The 10,871-nt window shown below is 43.1% G+C and overlaps 2 protein-coding genes across 2 annotated transcripts; one reads left to right on the forward strand and one right to left on the reverse strand.

Moving 5' to 3' along the window:
- On the forward strand, nucleotides 361-5,660 carry LOC109715189. Its single transcript, XM_020240081.1, has 7 exons — nucleotides 361-1,207; nucleotides 1,324-1,460; nucleotides 3,622-3,730; nucleotides 3,831-3,963; nucleotides 4,040-4,103; nucleotides 4,334-5,024; nucleotides 5,452-5,660. Exons 1-6 carry the CDS (start codon nucleotides 509-511, stop codon nucleotides 4,854-4,856), a joined length of 1,665 nt encoding a protein of 554 aa, XP_020095670.1. The 5' UTR covers nucleotides 361-508; the 3' UTR covers nucleotides 4,857-5,024; nucleotides 5,452-5,660.
- LOC109715188 (uncharacterized GPI-anchored protein At4g28100-like) lies at nucleotides 6,973-10,305 on the reverse strand. The gene is made up of 3 exons (XM_020240080.1): nucleotides 10,161-10,305; nucleotides 9,160-9,980; nucleotides 6,973-7,827 (listed from the first exon to the last, which is right to left on the reverse strand). The coding sequence occupies exons 2-3, from the start codon at nucleotides 9,883-9,885 to the stop codon at nucleotides 7,456-7,458; spliced, it is 1,098 nt and encodes a 365-aa protein (XP_020095669.1). The 5' UTR covers nucleotides 9,886-9,980; nucleotides 10,161-10,305; the 3' UTR covers nucleotides 6,973-7,455.

The raw sequence follows: 10,871 nt of genomic DNA on the forward strand, positions 1-10,871 counted from the left end.
TGATTAGTTTGTAACTAACTCAATGCGGATGGGGTTGTCGACTTGTCGCTGAGAAAATTGATCCAGTTCACAAGTGCATGGTAGACCGAGTCCATGTAGCGACGCCTTTTCTGCAATAAATATCAGAGCTGGACCCCTGAACGGTGCAATGTGAACTACATTTGCTTGCATCAAGCCCTCAATTGTAATCATCTCGGTGCAGTAGTGACACGGCAGACACGGTCCACGCAATTTGCTTCCGTACGAAGGCGCCTAATAACCTTCCCGGTTACTACTTACACTGACACGTGGGTCCCACTTGTTGTCCTGTGGGACGGGACGGCCTTTGCAGCGTCCTCACGTGGTATATCACGGTTACACCGGAATCCACGCTCGCCTGCCCTGCGCCTCCTCCCCTTTCTCTGTCCCTGCCCCCTTCTTCGTCTCCTTGCCCTTTCCCAAAACCCTAACCCTCACCACCACTTCTCTCTTCGATCCCCTCTACCTAGGCGAGAGCGCGGCTCCGGCGATGCCGCGGCGGCGCTTACCCTCCGGCGATCCGCCGGTGCCGGACGATCTCCGGTGCCGCAGGGCCGACGGCCGCCAATGGCGGTGCCCAGAGCGCGCCCTCCCCGGGATCTCCTTCTGCGAGCACCACCACCGTCTCTCCCTCCACGTTCAGTCCAAGCGCAAGCCCCCGAAGCCCCGCCGCGCTCCCCGTCGCGCTCCGCCGCCGCCTCCACCGCCGCCTCCGCCAGATCCACCGGAGCCTGAGGTTCCCGACGACCAACTCCGCTGCCGGAGGACCGACGGCCGGCGGTGGCGCTGCTCGGCGCGCGCCCTCCCTGGCCTCAGCTTCTGTGAGCACCACGACCGCCGGATCCGCCGGAACTCCGCTCAGCCGCCGCCGTCGCCGGAGCACGCGCCGCTCGATCCGGCGCCAAGGAAGCGGCGGAGGAGGAGCGAGGAGCATCCTGCGGCGGAGGAGGCGGCGACGCAGCGGCATGAGGAGAGGAAGGAGGGGAAGAAGAGGCGGATGACGTCCGAGGCGGCGGAGGAGGCGGCGACGCCGGAGGCGAAGGTGACGCGGGACCTCCCGAACGGCGTGATGGTCATCTCGTCGACGAGTCCGGTCCACGATCGTAAGCTAGGGTTTGAGCCGGGGTTGCTCGTGAAGAGGCCCATCCGGTCCAAGAATGTCGAGCCGGTCCCCGTGGCAACAGTGAAAGTTTGTTTATTCCCTCTTCTCCATTTCACTGGTTGTTATTTTAATATTTTTAAGTATTATTACTCTTTAAAAATTCTTGATCTTTGGTAAATCTTGTTACTTTCTCGGCGGAATAGATTTTTCCTGGTGGCAAAAGATTGAAGAAGGACCGCATAAGGACTTGCCACAGGTGCGGGAAGAGTAAGATGGCGCGCATTTTTCGGTGTAAGAGTTGCCGGAAGGAGTTCTTCTGCTCGAGCTGCATTAAGAAATGGTTGGCTTTGCTTCTGAATTTATTGAATTTTCACTCTCCAGTGTTTTCATCAACATATCGAGCTTCACATCTTTGTTTGCTCTTCTTGTTTATGTCAAAATCATGGTCAAGTTTCAATTTTAGTACCGACAAAAAGTCAGACATTTGCTGTTGGAGATGAACAAAGGCACACCATTCACATGTTCGATGCTTGTAGATAAATTTGTGATGGTCGATAAGCTTCAAGCTTGATTGGTTTTGGACGAGGAATACTGAAAAATGACATTTTGATGTTTTTAACCACTTTCTTTCATTTTAAACAATGATTACATATTGAAACATTGTGATTGTGGCTATGAGCATTTCTGGAAACAGCTCTTTGTTCGTCATTATTGACTGCCAATTCAACCTAGCAAGGGCATGTTTTTTATTGATGCAACTGAAATTGGGTTGCAAGTCATGTTTAGTGAGATTAGAAACATTAGCTCCACCATCAAACATGACCATGCAAACAAGATCCACCTTTCGACAGTGTATTGATTTTTCTCCACTTAGATGTGATTTTGGATCTTTCTAAGGGGAAGCTGTTTCAAGGAATTTGGGCTTTAGTTTGGTGGCTGAGAAGAGTTTCAAGGAATTTAGCCTTTAGTTTGGTGGCTGAGAAGAGTTTCAAGGAATTTAGCCTTTAGTTTGGTGGCTGTTCTTCTCAGCATTGCCATTATCGATGGCAAAACTTGGTTTGTGGTTGAATTACAATTGCACCACTCGAAACACTCCCCAGTCTCTACTTCACTTACATAGAATCAGGATAACAATATCTGATGCTTTGAAGCACGACTCAGATCCACATTGTGAACCCTGTTTGCTTGCAGGAAATTGTCCTTGGAAAAAAAGAAACAAAAAGAAAAAAAAAACTGTTCTAAGCCCTCTTATTTTACTCACTTAAAAAGTTGACTTGGCCCACAAGATTGTAGCCAATTAAGAATTAATATATTAGGATAGGCATGGCAATCTGTCGCTCACATAGCTCTGCCCTTGTTTTTAGGAGAAACACTAAATTAATATGCCTTTAGCACATACTGGAGTTTTTGTTTTTTAATCTTAGAACCTTATTTGTGCTTTTCGCTGCTTTAGGATCTCCAAATTTTCTTCTTTGACATAAGTTCTATCAAAGTTTACTACTGCTAAAAGAAGAAGCAAAAGCCGGCCAAACAGATCCATAGCTAGCCTATTGAAGCATGGGCATAACGTGAGCTGTTACCAACCAACTCCAATACAAGGCAGTATACTTGCTATTGCCATTATCCCATGTATAGACAACTAAGAGTTGCGGAGAAAATAATATACTAACATTGTATGTATAGACATCTAAGAGTTGGCTTTGTTGACCTAAATCGATCTGCATTGTTGTGATTGCTTTTCATACCAGGATCTAGTTGATGTGAAGCTGTTGACATCATCAAATACTACTTCTGAATACTCGTGAATATGTTTTTCCATAGACTGACTTATGATTTTAGCATTAAGCTAGTCCAAGTTTTACCTAATATTAGCTTCAACCAGTGTTTTCGGGAACGCAGACCACTCCTCCAACTGCGATACAGATTGCACGTTCCGATTCATGGTAGGTTCCTGATATGGATCGCAAAAAGTGGCGAACCAACTATCTTAGAAAAAATATTTAGGTTTTCTCGATCTGATTTGTTAGGTTTCCTTAAATGCAAAATAGAGTAATACAACAGAATTATACCCCTGGCCTTAAAAACAAGAAACGGTGTACGGTAACAAAGAGTAAGTTTATGATTTTTTTAGATGCCAATCGATATTAATATTCCAAAATGAACCACATGTCGGATTAATGATATGACTTGCCCTACTCTCCTTTTGCCACATTTCTGAGAAACTTAGTGTATTGCATCACCTAACCTGTACCACATACCATGTTGTATCCCATTCGTAGTAACATTTGGCCTTCAACTGCATGATTAAGGTTGTACTATGATAACATAGGTTTTGTTTCTTTTAGCTTTTGAAATCTCTTGTATTTAGTATTGTCTCTATTTTGCAATCTGATGTATAGTTCATATCCCTTCAAACATCAACTCTAAAGGACTTTAGTTGGTATTGAGTCAGAACTAAATTCTCCTCTAGATCATTTATTCTGACTAATAGTTTGATTTAGGTACTCTGGAATGTCTAAAATGGAAATAAAATTGTCTTGTCCTGTTTGTCGCGGCTCTTGCAACTGTGAAAAGTGCATGCTGCGTGGAGAAAAGGACGATGTATGTAAGGTATGCTTTGCCCTAAATCTTTCCATTTTCTATTCTTCTCATCAACTATATGTGAAGCCACCTTTGGCTTATCTCGATATGCATTTTATTTAACCTTCAGGATGTAGAAGACAGTCAAGCGACTAATATTAAAATCAAGTATGCCGATTACCTTTTCTCTCATCTGCTTCCTGTCCTAGGAAAGATCAAAAAGGAACATATTGATGAACTGGAGATAGAAGCAAGTAGACAAGGTTTGTTTTTAATCAGAAGTATACTAGTCAATTTTCTTTCTTATTATTTTGACTGATTTAACTTGTTTTGCATTAGGAACAAAATTGACTGCCGTTCGCCTTCAAGTGGTGGAAAATGGCCGTGATGAGATAGTTAACTGGTATAACCTGACACTCATCTTTTGACAATATCACTTCCGTTTGGAGCTAGCAGCAGTTAGTTTATAATTCTTCTTCTTTCATCAAGTTATGCCTTTTTTTTCTAAATTTACTACCTTTTCCTATATTTTCCGTCGATTTCTTTATTTCTTACAAATTTTCCTATATGTTTGTTAGTGTTGTTATAAAAATTCTGGCTTCTCATTGTGCTTTATTGACTGCTTGGAAACAGCAATCTCTGCAAGATGCCGATTCTGGATTTTCTGAGAAGCTGCTCGAAGTGTTCCTATAAGCTTTGCTTAAGCTGTTGCCAAAAGATACGCGGAGAAAAGCTACCTGACAAGGGTGGTGCAGACTTCAATAAAGACTATACTAAGAAAAGTGCGTATAATAAACATGTTTCCTTCTTGTATAATGAAACAGAGCAGAATCTTTCCTCCTCAGCGCTTCGTCATGAGATTAATTCGACCTTACCTACTTCACCAACGTTACCTGAATGGGATTCTAAGGATGAAGGGGATGAGAGAATTTTCTGCCCGTTCAAAGAATTTGGTGGTTGCGGTGAATGTCCTTTAAGTTTGATATATTTGTTTCCGACTGGTTGGCGCGAAGATCTGAGTGTTGGTGCAGAGAAAATGGCTTCTAGCTATAATCATCGTGAAAGGAAAGATCTTTCGTGTCATTGTTCCTCTCAGAGTGATAATAATGACAAATTAGGGCGATATACCGTTAGTCCTGAAGCAGTAGCTAGATAAGATTCAGTAATGGAGAGCTGAAGGAATTTAGAAAACATTGAAATAAAAGCTGCATGTGATGGTTCATTGTGTTGGGCCAAGCACATCTAAACGCATTTGGTTGGCAGGGTCATTGCAAAAGCAGTGAAGCTTTCTTCTGCCTGGGTCGGGAGAGAGGAGGTGAAACTGGTATAGTCACTTGTTTTTCATGAGTAATGACATATTTAAGCAATTTTCTCCTCCCTTTTTATGTAGCATTTTAATTTTATACTACCCTTCATAATTTAGACCAAACTGGTATTTATTTGCATGAATACTCCTGAAAACCTTTCTTATTTGCTTGAATGCCCTGTCAGGGGTATCTATGCGAAAACCGTTCCGCACAGGTTCTACTAGCAAGCAAGGTTTTCAGGGGGATGCACACAGACACCAATATTGCAGTAATATTCATGCAATTTCGCATACTTGCTGGGGTATTTATTGGGAAAACCCATTTCTCATTTAGCACTTATCCTTACTATTGCAGTTAAATGGATATTTGGAACGTTTTTTTTTTTTTTTTTCTTTGAATAAAGCTAAATGACTCTTACTGCTGCTTTTGATCCCATTGCTTCAGGTCTGGCAAATATGCGGGAAATAGCTGCGAGAAAATATAGGTCTTTGTAAATATATGTAAATTTTTCATGGATAGACTCGATTTGCTGTTTGTGTCTTATTTGAATTTGCTGCATATGCATGTATGCTAATTTGGTGAATTTTATGTTATGTTCCTCTGTCGTTGGATTCTGTTTTCAAATTATTTCGTAGCTTCTTTTCGGTAAGTCACTAATCCTATGGCAAGAACCTTATAGTGTTATTTATGTTAAATAATATAGTTTCTTAATGCTTGAAGGAACGGATGTAGGATTCACGGCATTCATGAAAATGATACCTTGAACTTTTCTCGTTAACTTTTGCCAAAGTGGAATATACCAAATTTTGCCTGTTCGATTTGAAGTTTCAACTGCTGCCGGTAGCCATGATATATCAAGTTTGAGATGAATATTTGCATTTCTAGCAGGTACGTACTTGTGCTTAGGCAATCTTTTCTTCAGTTTACATGAAAGCAACTAGTTAGGCATCTCTAGTATGTAATAAATTAGAATAAATGCAGATATATTTGTTAATAGGGACTATTTTATTTAGAGTAGGGAAGATAGTGTACACTAGGAAAATTATGCGTATAGCTTATTTATCTACCTTGACTGTTTTACGGAAACATGTGCTGATCCTATGGAAGAAGTTTAATTTTAGTGTACCCTATATGGAAACTTGTATAATGCATTTGTGCTTGCAAAACTTTGTGTATGCTGTGATATGGATCAGAGCCCGCTTACAATGCTTTATGTTTGCATTGGTTTCCTACTATGTATGCTCTTTACTTCTTTAAATGAGATAGAAAGTTTGTTTTGTGTTTTCTCTAATAGTAAATATTGAATTAGTTTGTGAGTGCCGCTTTTACTTGTATGTATACCAATTGGTTCATGTGTGGATATTGATTGATCATTGATATTCTTCCAAATACTTTGATTTTTGTCGCTTAACGTAGGAAAATATATTTCTTCAGGGAGCAGGGATCAAATTAACTGATTCTCCGGTTGAGCTGGACCAGCTCAGCAAAAAACAAAATTTGTCCATAATAGATTGAAACGATTCCTGCAGAATATTTGTTTCTCGTGGTCCAAATCCAAAACAATGGGCTACTGCGCTAACCTGGTCAGTCCTGAACTCCAAATGATGGGGTGCGAGCGATGGTGTGGTCCAAAAGCTTCAGGCCCAGGAAAGAAACGTGGTGTGAAATCTCCCTCCAATCTAAAACAACGAAACACAATGAGATTGGTGAGTTGTGGTTCCACCACCTCTCACTGCCTCGCAGTGTTGGGCTCAACCTATTTAGCCGTTCATATATATATATATATATATATATATATATATATATATATATAATCTATAAAAAAAATAAATAATATAGTATATCATATATAATATATATTGTTATTAATGATATTAATATATACTTNCTATCATTCCCCAACAACTGACTTTTCAAGGGAGGGGGGGGGGGTAGGCTTCTAGCTAGCATGTGAGAATAGCAATGTTTGTCACATGCGCACCCGTGAGGTATTGTATTATTATTTTGACAAATGAGCTGCGTACACCGTATAATTGGCGCGTGCGGTTGTTAACTAGATTGACTGATTAGATTTGCACGCATCTGTCTCTCATACAATACGCATACAAGTATTCACATTGTGAGAGACACACACCCTCCAGTATTGTTTGTTGGCTCAGGAGAATCTCCCCTTGCGATGCTTTATCAATCAACATTCTCTTACGATTCTCTCTTCTCCGCATCTGCACGGTCGATTCGATGAACTTGTTAATAGCGCGAATAATACTCCCACAATATAATCCGTCGATGGCGTGTCCAGTATCACAATACTACATATCAGACATAGATATATCTATGCTCTACTATACCAAAAGGGAAGGCAAAAGACAAAAAGGAGGAAGGAAATAGAAGAGGAAGAATAGAAAGAGACATTTATACACAGGGAGGGAGGGCGACGCTCAATTCTTATCAAAATATCACCCCGCGCGGGCGGGGGAGCAGCAGTAGAGAAGAAGCGAGGAGGCCCAGAAGGGAGTGGAGAAGAAGGGAGAAGCGGTTGGCGGCGGCGGCGGCGATGGAATCGTCGGCGGAGTTGAGGTGCTGGAACTGGAGGGAGTCGACGGCGAGGGGCATGTTCTCCTGGTCGGGGCTGCATTTGGCGGCGGAGGAGGGAGGGTGGGTGGTGTAGAGCATGGCGCGGAGGACGGCGGAGACGGTGGGGATGAAGGCCGTCTTGTTCCTGGCCAGCAGCCACGTCAGCCCCATCAGCTGGCAGTCCCTCCCCATCATCCACCTCCCCCGCTCCTCCTCCATCCCTCCTCCACCGACCTGCCCCTTCACCTGAGAGTGTGTCCACAATAAACAATCAAATCAGTTCCATCCATTCCTTCAATTCATTCATTCATTCATTCATTCATTCACTAATTAATTAATTAATTAATTAATTCTCTACATACAATGCAATACAAGCAGAATTTAATCAGCAACGCTCTGTACTCTGCACTCTGCACTCTTCTGTACGGAGAGACGCAATTTATGAAAAAGAAAAAGAAAAAAGAATCCGTAGCCGTATAGCATTTGTCCCTCCCATCTACGAACGAATGAATGAATGTCCCGAATGAATGAATTGAGTGTATGGGAGGGGCATTCCTTCTCATTTATTACTAACGAGTAACGATCGACGCCACGCTCAAAACCGTTATATATCTGTATTCATGTTTTACGTTTTATGTTTTATTATTGTTTATTTATTTAATTTATATTTATATTTATATTTATATTTATATTTAATGCAGTGGATGCCTGATGGAGGTGTGTGTGGTGGTGTGGGCTGAGAAACCCAGAACAGAGGAAATGTGGAATAAATATTTGCTGGATACTATGGGGTTCACATCGTCATGTAAGTTCGGGAACATCGGAATCTAATGGTCCCTTTCGCCGCTTTAAATATGCACACCCCCTTTTATATTCTACGGCGCCTTTGGTTTTTAATTTTAACCCAAAATTGGTGCTATCCTAGCTTCAAACGTAACACTATATACTCTCTATTTTATTGGTATTGGTGGAGAAAATATGCCGGATGAAGTTTGGAGGGAAAAAATTAAACAAACAACAAGCAGAAGAAAGAAGGATAATAAGACCAAGTCGATAGCGATATATCATATACGTACGCGGTGGGGGAGGAAACTTAAAAAAAAAAAAAAAAAAAAAAATTAAAAAAAAGAAAAAGACACGGATTATTAATTAAAAAGACGAAAAAATGCACGCATCCTGGAAGCGGGATTTGCTGTTTAATTTATTACCCAGAAAGAGACTTTTAGAACTTTCGAGTAAAAAAAATCTCATTGTGGCCATAAACAAATTAAGCTAGGGAGTATATTAGTTAGTTAGTTAGTTAATTAATTACCACTTAATAGCGGATTAGTAGGCAAAAGAAAAGAAAAGAAAAAAAGAAAAAGAAAAAGAAAAAGAACAAGAAAAAGAGAGCGAGAAGAGTGTGTGTAGTGTAGTGGGTGTATAGTGGGGGTGTGGAGTGGGTAATAACCAATAATAAGAGCATTATATTTATATTTATATATATATATATATATAAGGTAAATATATGTATAGAGGATAAATAAATGGGATGGGATGGGATGGGCTGGGATGGGAAGGGGGGAGCTTAATTATTACCTTTTGGAGGGACTGGATGCAGCGGGTGCAGCCGGCGTAGGAGGCGTTGCGGCAGCTGCGCTCGAGGTCTCGCACGGCCGGCGTGGGCGTGGCGTTGCGGAAACCCCCCAACGCCTCATCCGCTGCTGCTGTTGCTGCTGGTGCACCATTGGCGCCGTCGTGGAGGTGGAGGTCGAAGGCGGCGGGGCAGCGCAGGGAGGTGATCTGGTGGAGGCGGATCCCACAGAAGCAGATCACGGCGTCGCACGTCGCGTTCGGCCGGGCCAGCCGGATCTGCCGCCGCTCCAGCGCCCGCTCCAGCGCGTCCACGCACCGCTGGTTGTCGTCCGGCATCATCGGCCCCGCGTCCGACCCCTCCGGCTGCGGCTGCTGCTGCTGCGGCGCCACCTCCAGCGCCGACCGCGCGTGCGCCGCGAACAGCCAGGCCGCCAGCACGGGGCAGCAGCGGCTCCGGTCGAGGCCCCGCCCCCGCCCGCACGCCTCCGCCACCCCCCCGAACAGCTCCTCCGACAGCTCCAGCCGGCACGCCGTCCCGTTCTCCGCCCGCGCCACCGGCAGCGCCGGCACCGTGTTCGCCGCCACCGCCGACCCCGACCACCCCAACCCTCCCAGCGCCTCCTCCTGCTGCTGCTCCCCCTCCTTCCCCGCCCCCGCCGAGAGCACGGGCACGATGACGATCATCATCAGGAGGAGAGGAAGCTGGAGACGCGCGCCGACCCTCCTCATTCCTTCTTGCTTCTCTTCGTTTCGTTTCGTTTCGTTTCGTTTCTCCTTACAGCTATCGCTTCTTTAGTAACAAGAACTGGAGAGAGAGAGAGAGAATGGGGGAGAGCGATAAGTGATAAGAGGGTGCGGAGGGATTTTAAAGGGCGATGAAGAGGCGGAACAATGCCCCAAAAGATAGTATACTTTAGTAGCAATTAATATTAATAATATTATTATTGGAAATCATATAAGTTATTTTACAAAGGAAAGTATAAAAAATATATTATCACATTAACGAGAGAGAGAGAGAGAGAGAGTGAGGATGAAAGCGGTAGTAGTAGTAATAGTAGGTAGTGTCGTTTTCTCTCTCATTCCCTGTACAGGAGGCTATACGTGTCTAGTCAAGTAGCAATTGGACTGTTGTTTCTCCTCCCTTTCCTTCTCTTTTTCTCTCTCTAGATTTTTTTTTTTTTTTTCGAATGCACCAATAAAAAAAAATAGAAAATAATATAATATTTCTTTATAGCTAATCAGTGCATCGAGAAGAGAGAGAGAGAGAGATAGAGAGTGTGTGTGTGTGGAAGGGAACGAATGAACGATGAGACAGAGAGTCGGTGCAACCGTTATACATACCTGAAGGAGGGGCTTGCTTACGGACGCTGGGGATAAAGTGCGGGTCCCAGTTTTTGTGCGGCTGTTGACTCTTACGAGAAGACCGCGAGAAGAGGGAAATGAACGTGATGTGCCAGTTACATATGTACAATGCATCATATATCATATATATGTATTTTATATATATATATATATATCCCTTGTTCTTTTATTATTAATCTCGAGACGAATCTATCTGATATACAGATTAAAAAGTGACAGCAAAGCAACCAAAAAATCAATGGTCCTAAAAGGGCTACCTAATTAGCCTAAAGGTACACTACCACTACTTTACTGAAAAAGTTTTTCTACTGTTAAAAGATTCAACTTTAACAAATGCAGCAAAAACGGGGGGG

This window comes from Ananas comosus, linkage group 9, assembly GCF_001540865.1.
Source record: "Ananas comosus cultivar F153 linkage group 9, ASM154086v1, whole genome shotgun sequence".
Taxonomy (NCBI): domain Eukaryota; kingdom Viridiplantae; phylum Streptophyta; class Magnoliopsida; order Poales; family Bromeliaceae; genus Ananas; species Ananas comosus.

Coding starts and splice junctions, on each gene's coding strand:
- LOC109715189 (XM_020240081.1), top strand. CDS start 509: ATGCCGCGGCGGCGCTTACCCTCCGGCGATCCGCCGGTGCCGGACGAT. Junction 1,461..3,621: donor TCGAGCTGCATTAAGAAATG/GTTGGCTTTGCT, acceptor AGTTTGATTTAG/GTACTCTGGAATGTCTAAAA. Junction 4,104..4,333: donor CGTGATGAGATAGTTAACTG/GTATAACCTGAC, acceptor GCTTGGAAACAG/CAATCTCTGCAAGATGCCGA.
- LOC109715188 (XM_020240080.1), bottom strand. CDS start 9,885: ATGAGGAGGGTCGGCGCGCGTCTCCAGCTTCCTCTCCTCCTGATGATG. Junction 7,828..9,159: donor GCATCCAGTCCCTCCAAAAG/GTAATAATTAAG, acceptor ACACACTCTCAG/GTGAAGGGGCAGGTCGGTGG.